The sequence below is a fragment of the Rhinatrema bivittatum genome, chromosome 8 (genome assembly GCF_901001135.1).
Source record: "Rhinatrema bivittatum chromosome 8, aRhiBiv1.1, whole genome shotgun sequence".
NCBI classification, from domain to species: Eukaryota; Metazoa; Chordata; class Amphibia; order Gymnophiona; family Rhinatrematidae; genus Rhinatrema; species Rhinatrema bivittatum.
Window position 1 is genome coordinate 205,357,656 of NC_042622.1, and position 15,601 is coordinate 205,373,256.

The 15,601-nt window shown below is 45.0% G+C and overlaps 1 protein-coding gene across 4 annotated transcripts in view; it reads right to left on the minus strand.

Moving 5' to 3' along the window:
* The window catches only part of LOC115097153 (NADPH--cytochrome P450 reductase), a 174,300-nt gene that overhangs the window by 26,164 nt on the left and 132,535 nt on the right, over positions 1-15,601 (minus strand). For all 4 annotated transcript variants that reach the window (XM_029612705.1, XM_029612704.1, XM_029612703.1 and 1 more), the window contains 7 exons: positions 13,434-13,583; positions 11,059-11,183; positions 9,579-9,668; positions 7,139-7,237; positions 5,864-5,980; positions 5,314-5,432; positions 2,983-3,164 (listed from right to left, as the gene is read on the minus strand). In XM_029612705.1, the coding sequence (XP_029468565.1) occupies positions 2,983-3,164; positions 5,314-5,432; positions 5,864-5,980; positions 7,139-7,237; positions 9,579-9,668; positions 11,059-11,183; positions 13,434-13,583 (882 nt within the window). The remainder of the gene's footprint in view (positions 1-2,982; positions 3,165-5,313; positions 5,433-5,863; positions 5,981-7,138; positions 7,238-9,578; positions 9,669-11,058; positions 11,184-13,433; positions 13,584-15,601) is intronic.

Here is a 15,601-nt window from a genome sequence, read left to right on the forward strand (position 1 = left end):
ATATATAAATCATAATATATATCAACTAACTCAATCGATAACCAACGAGTCCAATATGAAATATATCTAAATACGTTAGGTTATTAAAATTTTTTCTGTCAGACAGGAGAATTTTCTCCCGAACCGCGATGAAGTAATGTTCACGTTCGCGAGGCAATATTGAAGTGTAACCGAAGAAAATTTGGCACGCGAATACAGCCAGATAGGTTCCTGAAGCAGCACAGGACGCGAAACGTGCACGTCGAACTGTACTCTGGACTGCATTTAAAAAATTGGAAGGGTATCACCCTCCATGGACATTGAGCTTCATAAGGGAAGTATCTCTGTCATTTTTATTTAAAAGCAAAAGAACAAAAAAAAGCAAAATAATCGAAATATAAATTGAATTAAAAACACATGGGTAAAATAGTGACCAATGATTAAAGATGATCCCTAATGCGGCTTGAGAGCAGGCATGCCAAAAAGCTAGCGGGATGGTATGAGAGTCACTTACCCATGAATATATTTAAGAATCGGTACTACTTACATATATTGAAAAAATTTTAATAACCTAACATATATAAATCAAACATACTTAACTATGCACTGTACTCTTTACACCCATTAATTACTAATAGAGTTTAATTCTTTTATTGTTACCCAATGCACCAGTCTTCAGGTATTATTTATACCCACTCTGAAATCTCTCTCCTATCAGTATTTATGCATTACCACATGCTGCATTTTATTATTTTTTTTTTTTTTAATATATTCTGCCTTGTGACTTAAATATTCTGCCTTTCTCAAGTTATTAAAAATTTTTATAAACCACTTACGATGAAAGTTATAAATACATAAATAGGGAGAACAAAATGGCCGCTGTGAGAGAAAGACGCGCTTAGAGAGCTCTCCTGACTCGCCTATACTTTTTTCCTGCTACTGAATATGCCGCATACAAAAAGAAAGGGTAAGGTGAGGGAAGGATCCTCGACCCCCCCCAGACGCCTACCCTACAACAGATTAGAATAAGGGCGTTCTTTACCGCTGCGGGAATAGCTCCGGGAGAGCCGGCGGCAGCGTCTGAGAGAGAGCAAACAACTCGGCGAAACAACTTTGAGCCCCGGAGCTCCGGCAACCCCTTCTCCTCCAGTCCACTCAAGCCCGCTGGGCCCCACCCTAAACCATGGACGGATGTTGTTCGGTGGGGAGGTGGCTGTCGAGGGGGTCCCAGCTGTCTGTCCTGTGGGGCAGTCCCAGAGCGGGGATATGCTAGCTGCCCTGTGTGAGGCTAATATCGGAGGATTAAGTAGTGCCGATGGAAGTTTTCCAGTAGGGCCTACGCAAGAAAGGAGTCAGATGGAACACCCCAAGGAAACCATGGGTCAATAAAAAGGTTTGCCTTTAAAGTTACTTGTAAAACCTTTGGTTGTGACTCTGGAGACAAGTTTGGAGTGCCTTAACTATGCTTGAAAATGCAATTATGTCTTTAACAACTGTGATTAAAGACTCACAAACACAACTAAACACTGTAAACCCGTTGGTGTTAAATCATTTAAATAAGATTCAAGAGATGGATTTACAAATTCAACAGATTAATTCTGTGCAAGCTAATCTAATACAAGGAGATACAAGAATTGAAAAGCGTGTGGAGATGTTGGAAAATAATCTACGTTACAACAACTTAAGAGTACTAAATTTTCCAAAATGCAAGCTAATATCCCCTAAAGAGCAGTTTTAAGAAGTATCTACAAGATGTACTGTCTTTCCCAGATGGAGAATCACTGAATATTATAAAAAATTACTTCCTAAATGAGCAAAGACAAGATGGTATAATTGTGAATACTCAAGTGGAACTGCCTCAGATGGAATCACCAATAAGGGATTTAACAGGCTTCTTAGAAACTACACAAGAACAAATAGAAAAAAAGAGGGACTCTGTTATATTTTTGACACCTACGGAGCGAGACAGTGTGCTAAGATTGTTCCTTAGAAATCGCAATAAAACATACAAGGGAGAAAAAATTGGGGTATACCATGATATAGTAAGAACTACCCAAGTACGTCGGAAAAAATTTCTGGCACTATGTCCCAGAGCTCGCAGATGGGAGCTTTGATAACAATAAGATTTCCCTGCAAATATATCATGAAAATAAATGATGTATGTTATGTTTTTATGGAACCTGATCAGCTAGAAAAAATTCTGATTTCACGTGGGGATAATGGGGTTGATTCCATTAGGAGTGTCAGTGTGTAATAATCTCCGCAATTTCTCTCTTTCCTTTTTTTTTTTCTGTTTGAAAATATACATTGTATGATTGCTCTAACTCCACTTTGTTCTCCCTATTGCATAGTAATCGCAGGGAAAAGTTAAAATACGTGTATACCACTTTGGGATTTGTTTTCAGAAAAATCATATGTAATGATATTCCCTGGAAAGTCCTAGACATGTTAATGTTGTCTTGTTGTTTTATTATAAAATCTAATAAAGATTACATATAAAAAAAATAAATACATAAATAACTTACAGTTACCAAATGCCAGACAAAAATCTGACTTTCTGGATGTTCCAAAAAGACTAAGTCATGATGTACATTTGCATTTTTGGTCTAAAGTGTTCCTCTGGCTTCTTTTGACCTTCCAGTTGATCTGTGGTGCCATAAGTTTTCATGCGTAACTGGCCAGGGCTCACACGCTCCTATTTTTTATTATCCACCTCTCAGCTCAGCCTGGACATTACAATGGCCGTCCTTTGCTAGGGGCTACAAAACTGCAATGCCTTCTGGAGCCCAAATAATGTGAATCTTAAGTCTGGGAGCTGATAATGTGCAGACTCCCTCCTCAACACTGGCTGACCTGAGGAATGGTCAAGCCCAGTTCATCCACAGCACAGAACCTAACCCGCCGGGCCAGTGCCATGACATACTTAAGAGAGTCATCAAACTGAGGAAGGCCTAGGGAAGTCGTGCAAGCTTGAATCGGTCCTGAACACCCAGCAGAACTCACCTTGCCATCGGTGGCGGAGGAGGCCATCTTTCGGAGGTTCTCCTGCTCCTTGGCATCAGTGGCATACTGTGCCAGCTCATATAAGACGTTGGTTCTTGGTGGGTTGCTGATATCCAGGTAGTAGGTGAGTGCTGTGCGGTATGTGGTGGGGCAAGGGAAAGGATGTTTCTTGTTGGACTCCTCTGTGAGGGGAAAAAAAACAAACAAACCAGGAAGAAGTTCAGTAAGAATGCTAAATCAGTCATTGCGTGCTCATATCTAAATCTTCAGAGATCCAGAATATTGTTAAACTAATATCCAAATGAACTCCAGACACCACATAAGTGAAATACTATTTTGGTCAATGTTAACGTGATTAATATACTCAGACATATAAAATTTGTTGAGTAAGATAATTTTAGGACAAATGCCTTGTTTTTAACTTGGCATCTGAGGCACAAGGAGATAGAATGACTTGCACAAGGGCCCACAGCAGTTTAAGGGAGCTGAATTCATGTCTCAAGGTGTCTCCTTGAACCACTAAAACATGAAGGAAGGGACGAGGGCAGAAAGCAGGTAGTACTGAACAGTAAGCTCTGTGTTACTGAGTTCAGGCTTGGAAAGGAGAGTAATTAAAATTCACAATCCAAATCCAACAAAAAAACCCAAAAAAACCCCCCCACAATGCTCAGCATGACTCGTCCCCTCATGAATAATGGCGCAGAGGCTGGTAGGCTGAAGAGAGTTGAACTCCATTCACTGCTATCACAATCCTTGTGCCCTGGGGAAGACGCGTGCCTATAATTTACTATTAAAACCCTTTTGTCCCACAGTTGCAAGAATGATGCCAGAGCGCTCTCCTGTAACACTTCACACGTGGCCGCCTGATACGTAGCCCTCCTCCTGGGGGTTCTAATCACGCCCTCGAGCAGTGAATTCATGAGCCTATAAAAACGGCAGGCAAAGGAAATCACCTGCTGCAGGCATAAACAGGGGTGGGTTTATACTCGTACAACACTCAATACCCAAACAATTTTAAAGCGCTCTATCATTGGAAAGCATGAAACTTGCTTATCTGGAGCTGCTATTCTTCCATAATATCTATTTAACGGAATAATAATAGTAGGCGACAGTAGAAAGTCCAACCGCCAATCCAGTCTGCCTGTCCACACTGCCAAGTGCATATCCCAGCAGCCAGTCATAGAAGCACGACTGCTTGCAGGATATTTGCTCCTTATCTAGGTTTTTTGGGGGTTGGTTTTTTTTTTTTTGGTGCTCTACCCTCCTGGGTGCCCAAGCATAGAAGATCCCATACTTAATCCAACACCCAAACTCCTCACACATGCAGGGAACGTGATATCACTTGCAGACCCCATACATACAATTCCCATCAAGCCTGGTTGTACTACAGGAATAACTCTGTGGGAGGGATACTTTAGAAATATGAAGAAAATAAGATGGCTACTGCCCAATCAGAAGGGACCAAGCAATGTCGCAAGGAGCCAAGGCACCTGACAAATATCACACGCAGCGAGTGACAGAACTGGCATCTGAACCCAGGCCTTTCTTGCTTCTATTGAGGGGAAGTTTTGGCTCAATGGCTTCCTCTCTTACTCTTTCCAACTGAAATCAGAACTTGCACCAACTAGGGCTAGAGCATTATAAGCCTTCACTCACAGCTAGCCAGGGCTTCCCCTGTTTTTATTCCCCATCAGTAACCAAAACCATGCCAGTAAGAGACTTAGCATGGAACCTCAGACTGCTCCCTTTGAAACCCAATACGTACAGGAATTCCCCTCCCGGGCACCCATTTTTGAACTGCGGCTGGGATCCCCAGCTGCCTGGATCAGTATTCACCAGGTCCAGGAAGTAATCCCAGGTCTCAGACAGCACCAAGCAGCAGTACCATCAGATGATCAAGCTGGCTCCTGGCTCCTAACAGACCGAGAGCCATGGAGAGCAGAGTTCAAATTCCACTTCCCCCACTGACACTCCTCATCTCCCTTTGCCTCAGGTGCCCACTTAGCTTGTAAGCTCTTTGGGAAGGGACTTACCCTACCCGAATTCTAAATGCTGTAAGCTGCTTTGAGCGTTACTTGAAAAGAGAGGCTAAAAATCAAAAACTTAAACGCCTAATCATTTAGATCGCACTTACCTGCTGAAAATGCTAAACCAGTCACCATTTGACAAAAACCTCTTAGAGGGCAATTTTAAGACCTTACTGGGAAAGGGAAAGTCTGCAGCTACATTTTACCCGCAGACTCTACATCTGTTTTCAAAGGGTAAACGAGTGCCAGTAAGAAGCTGGCATTTGGAGGGACGTATTCAGTGCTGCAGCTCTAAGGTACTGACCATCGAGGTTGTTCAGAGAGACGACAGTGTCCAGGTCGGTGTCCAGAATCTCACCCAGCTGGGTCACTAGCGACGTGTCATTGGCTGGGTACACTGCAACATGGTCTCCAGACTCGTACCTGGGCAAAAAGGGCCTTGTGTTAGGTACACGCAGGGATCACGCATTTATCTTCACGAGACGGCTGGGATGGATCCCAGAATGCCTCTTGATCAAGAAACTTAACTGGGGTTATTCACACACACACACACACACACCCCTCTGTATAGCATTTAGTCTAATGGCTCAATGATATTTATCTTAAGGATTTAAAAGAGAAACAAGTAAGCTTCTGATTCTGATAGTCATTCTACAATGTTAGCCATGCAATGTTTCTATAAAAAGTCTAATGTTGCACTGGAGATGTAACAATGCAAGGGCTGCATGTTCTGTAGCACTTTTTGGCATTATACATCTACACCCAGGAATCTGCTCTGGCAGGCCCCGTTCTGAGGACCCTGGCTGCACAGCCCATAGCAGAAAGTGCTCATCAGCACCACTAAGGCAAGTTACCTGATCTTTGAACCAGATATGTCCAACTCCAGATGCATCAGATGGCGCTCGCCCCCCTCGTTCAACTTGCGGTTCACAGAAACCAGGGCCAGGAAAGGATTCTTTGCATCGAACGGTCTGGAAAGAAATGGTTACACAACACGTTACACTCCCAGCCCAGCAGAGTTTAAATCATTACATCAGACGCACCCTCTGAAGGATACTTTAGCACACCTGGTGCATGTCCAACAGGCATGAGACAGAGGCCAGTTACTCATTATACCTATGACACACCTCCTGAGGTCAGCAGCATAGTAAAAATGGCCTCTCGTCACCTCCCTGACAGACCTTCTCCAGTACACGCTGTTCTGGCTCACCAACAAGGGCCAATGAACTTTACCTTGGCAGAAAAAGTTGTTTCAGCACCAAGGCTGGCAGATGCCAATTATCTTTACGTAAGCAAGAACCACTGGCAAGCTTCTTAGGACAACCCAGTCTGCATTGCAACACATGCATATTGAGCAGCCCGCAGATTACAATGCCAAGCAAAGGGGAATTATAAATCAGGACGAGTCATTGCACCTCCCCAGTGTATCTAATGCAGCACATTACCTGGAAATACCAGGTTAGGGCTGGAAGAATTCCCTAGGCCGTAAATAACTAAGCTCATTGTTACTCCTTTGTCCTGTGGGCTCTCAGAACTGGATGTTGTAATATCAGAATGCTGCATCTCCCTAACCTATAAGCTGGAAATATGCATGCTTTCCTCCTTATATGCTCATTATGGGGGCAATTCTGAGACTGCCCACAGGTTTGGAAGCTAATGCCCTGCACACTTTCCCTCTGAAGGTTCAGGCAGCTGCAGGAAAAGCAGGTACTTTGTATTCTGCGCCAGGGTTCCTATGGGGCTTTCAAAATGCAATCTCTCTCCCCTGACTTAACGCCAGCCCATTTTTGCCACGGTGACTAGCAGGGGTACTCTGACCTATAGCAAAGGGGAGCGACTATTTTTAAACTCCCCACTTCCACGGGTAAAACCTTGTTTTACTTGTGAAAATTTCTCTGAAAATTGCCTTCCACATAAATAAAACTTTAACAAACCCATCCCCAGCTCAAAATACTTTGGGCATAAGCAGAAGGGTGAATCCAATGCTTCTCTCGCAAGCTGCTCAGAAACACGCTGTGTGCACCCTAGGGAGAGAGCATACTGCTCAGAATATAGTTGGGAGACACGAGTGCGCGGGGCTGCTTATTTGACGCCTGCTGTACAGCTCCTGCTGCTCCTCCATGACTTACGGTTTCTGAGTTTCATAGCTCTTCAGTCGGCCCATCTCTCCAGTGTACAGCTTGTTCATATTTATGTCTGTGTGCAGTACCAGCTCATACTGGCGAATGCTGAAGGGAGACAAGAAAAGATCACAGGCAGCAATCATTAATACAAGAGAATTTCTATAGTCACCAGGTTTGCCCTCCCCCCAACCCCACCACCTACAGGCAGAGGCACAGAGGAGCTGGGCGGCAGTGCCAGCTCTGCAATTTTGGTTCTGATTGGAGACTTCACCTTCATTCCAGCCTTTCCCAAAAAACGTAAGATTAGAATGAAGACTGATACGCAAAAGCTTGGACCAGGTAACGTGTGGAGTTACCAGGGCAGAAACAGATTTCAAAATTCACTCCTGCTCCCTAGCTACATTTTATGCAGGTAACTCAATCACCTGCGTAACCATTCAGCTCCCAGAATGGGACTCTCCATCAACCCTAAAAGTGATGGAGGAAAGAGGGAGGAATGGAAGGGGAAAAGGTAGCCCCACCTCTGAAAAAAGCAAAGATGAGTTCCCTTCCCTAAGAAGGGGCTCAAGGTGGCAGTGGCATGTTTGCTCCGCCAAGTCACACAAAGGGTGGGGGGCAACCTGCTCTCAATTTCAGAGAATTAAAGACTTCACATTTTCAAAATGTTCCACTATTTTATGAAATACGTTTGCAGTTCTCACTCTTCCCAAGCTCATACACACTCCACCACATACATACTCCACCTTTCGTTTCTTCAGAAGCAGATAAAATCTTACTAATTTAATTGCATAAAATGCCAATAAAATATTTGCTCGCATTTCTGGGATTACACAAGACTTACAGGGCTGGGCACTATTTGCCTAAACATCAGATTTTAAATTCACACGGTATTAAAAAAAAAAAAAAAAAAAAAAGTCTTTGAAACATCTTGTTCTCCTTTCCCCAGATCACACGGGGACACTCACTGGCCTGGGGAGCGCCCCACAGTGCTTTTCCCTCCCCTGGCTCAGTGTAATTAAGGTGCTTGGAATGTACATATTGCAAAATAAAAGGTGGCTTGGCCACAAAAATAGCTTTTTTTTTTAATTCATTGACACCTAACCAGTGCATTTTGGAACAGATCCTGAAAACCTTAACAAAATAATGTACATTTTCTTTCCATTTGATTTTCCACCTTTTCCTAGGAAAGGCACAAGGTAGATTATACAAAGGAAGGATGTGAATTGCAGTAAATAAGTTGAAGGAGAGGGCACATAAGAACATAAATCTGGGAACTGAACTATTTCTCTCCAAACCAGGCGAGCTCCCAGCTGCTGCCGCCATACTGTTCACTTCTGTCTGGGACACACGCAGCGAGAAATAAATCTCCAGGGATCCCGAGGGTTGGAGAACTGCACAAAGAGCCACCTGCTCTAAGCCCCCCGGCTTCCAAAGGGCAGCTTCTGGTCTTCAAAATACAGCGGAATGGGCCTAGGGGCTTCTGGCCCAGCAGCGTCAAGGGTCTCCCTTCTTCCCACTCTTGTTCACAAGCCAGGAGGCCCTGTGGGCCCTTCCCTCACCTCATGAAGCCACACCAATCATATTCTGAATGGCAAGTACCACCAACCATTAACAAATGGCAAGATGGGGGCATTTCAAGGGCATGTGCCATCTGGTGGAGCCTGCTTTAATCATAGCCCCTCTTCCCCCATGCCCCCCCCCCCCCCCCACTCCTTCTCACACAGCGTTTGCTAAAGCAGTCACTTTCCTCCAATTTATTGGCTCCCCCTCAGCCCATGTCTTTTATGGAGGGAGCATGGGGTTTTACAGTCACCCCCACCCAGTGGGCGGTGTCCCGACTGCACCTGAATTCCTGCTTCCTGGCTTGTTCCCCTCCCACCCCCCCAAATTAAAAATAAAAAAAAAGTTTCTTCCTGATCCCAAAAGCAGAAACACTGGGGATCAGACATCCACACAATGTAACTTTCAAACCGAAACAAGAAGCCAAGTCCATTTTGAGAGACTTGTCTTTAGATTTCCCCCCTTACTGCATTTTATATTTTCAAAAGCCTTTTGCACGGGTAAATACCATCTGTCAAAGTGCCCACCCTGTGCCACAGCAGGAGGCGGCCTGCCTGGAGGCAGGGCTAGGTCAGGGGAGGGCTCCACGGCCTGCACTTTCAAACTGATGCGCCTCATTTTCCATGGCAGAAAACTCTCCACAGAAAAAGCAGGGGGACTTCTTCCTTGAGCAGTTTTGAAAATAAAGGCATGCAGGTACTTTCGTTTTAAAAGCTGGTGCCAAGGCCAGCGGTATGAAAATATCAATGGACTTTTGAGCGACGCAGGCAGTTTGAAAATTGCCCCTTGTTTGGCTAAGCCATTTTTTTTTTTAAAACCAGGAGTAATTTCAGTATTTTTCATCTCATTTGACCTGACAAATGCCAGCCCAGTGACGAGCGCTCACCTGGATTCCTCTCCTGTAGCTTCGACCCCAAAGTGTTCACACACTGCAGGCCAGAACTGCTCCCGCCAGGTGATGAAGTCCTCCTCTAGGCTGTGTAAAGAAGAACAAACTAGAAGTGAAGGCGAGTCCAACATGGTGCACGGGCCTAGTTAGGGATTGCTGCTGAGATGCCTGGGCGAAGGAGGAGGACGGGGGAGCAAGGATGGCGTTTTAAGGCAGGGAAATATGCTGAGCAACTTCCAGTGAAGGCCAGTTTCATTGCGCTGGAAGCCTAAAAGAGCAGCTGAGATGGGGGATGCTCTCAACATTTTATTTTATTTTTTTTAATAGTGTAATAAGGCACCTTGTGGTGGTGTTGCCAATACCACCTTTTTTTTATTTAGTAGCATGCTGGTGGGTGCAAGATCTCAGATCACACTCCATTTATCTTATGGCACACATTGAAGGGGGTGGGGTAGAATCACAGCGGTACAAATCCTCCTGTTAATATCAGCATGTTACAGAATTCAGCCAATGGCGTTTATTTGCATCCCTACTTATACAAAACAGGTCGTAAACCTAGTGAAGACATGAGGTATCCACACCACAAAACTTAGCGCTGTATGAAACATTTCAGTTTTGGCTCTTATACAGCATCTTGAACCAGGGCATATTATCAGAGTTTACAGAGGAGCACAAAATATCCCTGTCCCACAGAGCGCTTACAACACAAGTAGGTCCCTAGGGTAATAGCAGACAAAATGATTTGCCCAGAAGCAGGATTTGAACACAAATCTCCTGATCTAATCACTGGGCCACCCACTTGTGATTTGCCGGATCCACCTGCAAGTCTCCTCCAACTCACGGATGGGTGCAGAGCCAGAGTCTTACTGCTATTACAAATTTGCCCATTCCATGGATGTGGGGACTCGGTGGGAGGCAGCAGGGAAAGCTCAGGCAGCGAGGTTAGTGTCAGTCTGGCCTGTATTATGCTTCCTGATCAAAAGCCAGGGCAGTGTGTATACAGCAAGTGTTAAGGTCCGCTCAGGAACTCGCCAATATTCATGTCATGCCAGGCTTGTGCTCACTGGATATTATACCAAATGAAATAAAAAAGTCAACTAATCAGCTTAATTAGCTAACTGAGAAAAATGAACACAAAACAAAATACAGATTTAACTTCAGCCAATCAGAAAGCAGCCGGTTCACAAGATCCATTTTGAATACAAAAAACTCAGAATACAGAACTTCAACAAAAAGGACAGAAAGGGCTGGCTACTGGATCGGCTAACAGTCAGGTATATTGTGGTGATCCCATCATTTGATTTCTAATTATTTAGCATAGGAAGAAAGATGTCTTTTGTTTTGTCAATAGCAAGTCAATGCCTTGGACTAATTGCAATTCTTGCCAAAGCCCCTGAGGAATCAGCAGTGCAGTTAACGCTCCTGCTAGCCGCACCCAGCCCCTTCCAGAAGGAGCACAGCCACCAATGCTACTCACTTCCCATCGTCGTCTCCCATCCCCAGGTCAAAGATGCGCTGAGCACCAAGTTCTTCCAGCCGCTTGTCCACATAGCTCCCCATGGCATTGAAGTGCTCGTAGGTCTTGTTGCCTAGACCAAAAACCTGGAGGTGAAGGACACGCCGGTTAGCATCTGTGAATGTTCTGAGAGCACCGCCGTACCATAAAAAGTTACTTGTACAGTTCGCACAGGAGTTTACCAAAAAATGTCAAAAAAGCCAAAGAACAGGTGCAAGGAAAGATACAAAACGCAAGTCACCACAAACGCAACAGCTCAAGTTATTTTGGGACTGTTGGCAAACCTTTCACGCTCAAAAGTTGCTTCCAGTATTATTTTTGGGCCCAGCAGTTTCTTTCTGTCTGGTTGGGGTTTTCAACTCGATCAGAACCAGTCTCTGCTGGGCCGTGGGACCATAAAGCCTTCTTTCCCCAACTACCCGGGAATTTCTCTCCTAAATTATGTATCCCCTCCCCAGTCACTGCAGCAGGGCTCCTTTCAGAAACCTGCAAGCCTTGGCCTTCAATCCGGCCACTAGGTGTGGCCATTGCGGGATGACTCGAGGGCTGCGAACGCTGCCACAGCTGCATCCCCAACCCCGGCCAGCCAGGGGAGAGAAAGCGAACCCAGATTCTTCGTGAGGCAGCATAACACTGAACCACTGCAATTTTTTTAATTATATAAACCTGCAGTCTCCCCACTGTACTAACAAGTTGGTTAGCATGAATGCCCTTCCCATTCTCTGCTCATCAAGTTTCCTCCTCCACCTTCAAATCCTGTTTCAAAACAATTCCCCCCCCCCCCCCCCCCCCCCCCCCCCCCTCTTCTGCTAGTAGGGTTAAGTTGAAGGGATACTAATAGTTCATGCTGACTCTTCACCTGCTTCTCTGCCAACTCCCTACTGTGTGGGGTGGGAGGAACAGAGGGCAACCATGGTCTGAATTCTCATCCTGAGTAAAAGAACTTGCTTCACAGCCCTCCAAAATGGCATCTACCTGGATCAGCAACCAAAACCTAAGCAGCTCATCATATCCACTGATCTTTTTAATCCTCCGACTCCCCTGCCTCTCATCTTAGACAGGTCCCCAGGCATGGCCAGAAGCACAACCCACCCCACCCCTCCACCCCCCTCTTGAAATTAGGAAAATGTTTTCATTTCTTATCTTCTTGGGTGGGAGTCTGGGGAAGGAGAAGTCGTCTCCCTTTGTCCTGTTAAGACCTTTTAAGTTTTGCATTTTAATGGTGACCCCTCTCAACATTTTTCCTAAGGGAAAGAGATCTAGGCTGATCCTGCCAAGGCAACCCCGACATCTTTCCAATTCAATTTCCCCGAAATGTGGTCAGTGAACATTCCACCAAATGAAATGAGCCAACTGAGGAGCTTACTTAGGTAACTGACCCCAAGTCACCTGGAAGACACCCAGAATGCTTTGCTTTCCCTCACCTGCTGGTTTTGACGAGAAGCTCAGTGTGTTACTGCTTTCTCCTGAGTGACTGGGTCCCACCATTTGGCTAGTTGCCCATCCATTACCAATATTTGGAGGAGAACTGATATGCAGCGGACTCTGGCACCCTGCAGGCCCATATTCAGCTTTGCCATTCCTGGCCTACTACCTGAGTAAATTTAGCTGAGTATTCAGTGGGACAAGTCTCCTGCTGAATACCACGCGACTAAAATGTTATCCAGGCAACTTTAGCCGTCCTATTGCAATCACACAGATAAAAAGTTACCTGGATAGCTTTAAACTTAACTTGCTATAGTCAGAACCTAGACTGTTAAGTGCAAATATAATACAAAGTAAAACCACATCCAGGCCAGAAGGCCCGACCACTCAGCTCCCACAATAGTTAGAAAGCAGTTGGGGGTGTAACACCCGATCACTCCCACCCCAAGGTAACCCCCTCTGATATTAAAACTACAGTTCTGGCTCTGGTCCCTTCTCCACCCCCGGTCAGCTGGAAAGGTACAGTTGTAATGCTCTAGCCATGTCCAGAGCTGCTCTGACTGACAGAAACCACTGCTGTCAATCCTGCCCAGACAGCTTTTGAAGTTTTTGGGAGCTAGGAGGAGGAATCTGGCCTGCTGGCCAAAAAGGGATTTTGATTTTTAACTTATCAGGCTATATTCTGAATGTAGCTAGTTCAATGTTAAAACAACTTGAGACCTGCTCTCTAGCATGACCAGATTCATCTGGATAACTCAAATGCACAGATAACTTATACGTGGCTGACTCAGCCCCACCCTGGAACATGCCCAATGGATAAACATTTAACTGGTTAGAAGAAGAGCAGGACATTTAAACCTTATTCAACTTTTGCCTTTGAATGAGGATCGCTCCTATTTCTTGGGACTCACCGCAAACTTGAGGCCCGACAAGTCAGCATCCGCCTCCTGCAACCAGTCATAGAAATCTTGTGCATTGTCCGTGGGGTCCCCCTCGCCGTACGTGGCCATGCAGAAGACTGCCAGAGAGTTATCTATCTCTGTGAGGCGGCTCAGATCAGACTGGCAAAGAGAGCAAAGCAAAAATGTCAAACTATACAACCAATCTGATTTGGAAAGGTCAGACTTAAAAAAAAAAAAAAAAGTTACATGATGGCAAAATCTGAAGATAACATAACATTTTGGTACCAGCCCAAGGAAATACGCTGGGGCACTCTCTCTCCCCGACAGCATGCTTCGGTGACACAGATAGCCCCCTCACTGGCAGAGAGAGCTAGAGGGAAATCTACTCGGAGACTTACCCTCAAACGCTACCCTAGGGCTATTTTGGTTTTTTTGGAGTGAGGAAGAAGCCTTGTCCATCCAGGAGCTCAACCTCATCACTCAGTAGCAGGCTAAGCCCCTGCCAGTTCCATCGCACAGGAGACAAACTGGAGTCTCTACATCACTGCCCAAGTCACAGGGCCGGTTTCCAAATAGCTGACGTACAATTAAAAAATTTTTTTTCACACAACACATAGTTAACCCATGGAATTCATTGCTGTAGGACACTTGAGGCAAAGAGCATAACCAGGTTGAAAATTTGCGGAAAATATCTGCAATCGGCCCTCAATGATCACAGCTACCCATGTCGTCACAGCATCCCTAAACCTTGACTGCTGGGAAATGGAAGGGCATGACAGATCAGATCATGCCACATGTGCTTGCTTCTTCTAAAAACTCCCATTACATGCCACTGTTAGGGACAGGATGCTGGGCTAGACAGACGTTTGGTCTGCTCCTATATATGGCAGTTCTTATGTTCCTATAACTGGGGAGCCAAAAAAGGATTCTTTGTTCTACCAGATCAAGCATGGAAAATTTTGGATTTTAAAAGTCACAAAAATCTGGAATAGACAGAACAGACACTCAGGTACCCCAACTATAAAAATGAGGCTTCTGGCGAGCAGTTTCTCTCTGTTCTTTTGAGCTTCTAGACAATTGGAACAGATTTCACAAATCTTCAATCACAACTAACTAGGAAGGATTATAAAACGCAGGGGGAAAACTAACTCAGCCCAGCCACTGCAGTGACATTTGTCTGCCAGGAGCCATAGATAGCCACTTAAGGAAGCCAGTATGCACATGTCTCAAACTGAGCCACTAGGTGGAGGAGGAAGGAGACACTGGTAATCTGTGTGCAGCTGTCATCTTGCAGTCCAAAACCAGAAGAATCCTCTCCCCAAGCACAAGTTATCTCGAGCTGAAGAACAAGTATGCAGCTGAGGAAGTGGAGAAACCATCCCAGGATGGGGAGGAACCTAGCTCATATACCCCGAAGCTGCACAATCAGCACCCACCATCTCTACAAAAACAAAAGGGTACTGATGGTTGAGGACTCGAGTGGCAGAGAGGCAGCCATATGCTGACCAGATATGCACCATCTGCCAGATGCCAAGATTTAAGACATTAGAGAGATTGCTGAGAATCATCAAGCTTAGTAACTTATCACACGCTGGCATGAATGATATTGTTAGGTTTCTGCAACATAGCAGAAGTGAACTTCATGGCTCTTGGTTAGAGGGTGATTTTCTCTTCAGTTCTCCTAACTGAGGATAAAGCGCATTCTAGAGGTCAATGAATGGTTGAGAAGATGGTGTTGAGAGCATTTCAGTTTCCTGTACTATGGGATGGCTTTCCAAGGACTGCTGAGCAGAAGGGATGATGCGTCTTCCAGAACAGGCTGGCAGAACTGCTGAGGAGGGCTTTAAACTAGGACGGACAAAAAAAGCCCTAACATTACACATTTATATAGAAGGGGGGGAAATAGAAAAGGAACGTAAGAACAGATGGTAAATAAAGACAAAATGGGCCACCTAGTCTGTCTAGCAAGATGCTTAGGTTTGTAACTGCCGTTCCATGCAGTAGTATTAACTTTAGGTGTACCAGAGGTTACCCTATTTCTTCATTTCCGCTCTCCTCTGTTTGTTCCACACCTTTCTGGTCTTCTCTACCTCTTCTGAAAGGGTATTCCAATGCATCCAGCGCCTTTTCCTTGAAAAATTATTTCACGATATTGTTCAAGTCTTCCTTGTTGGAGT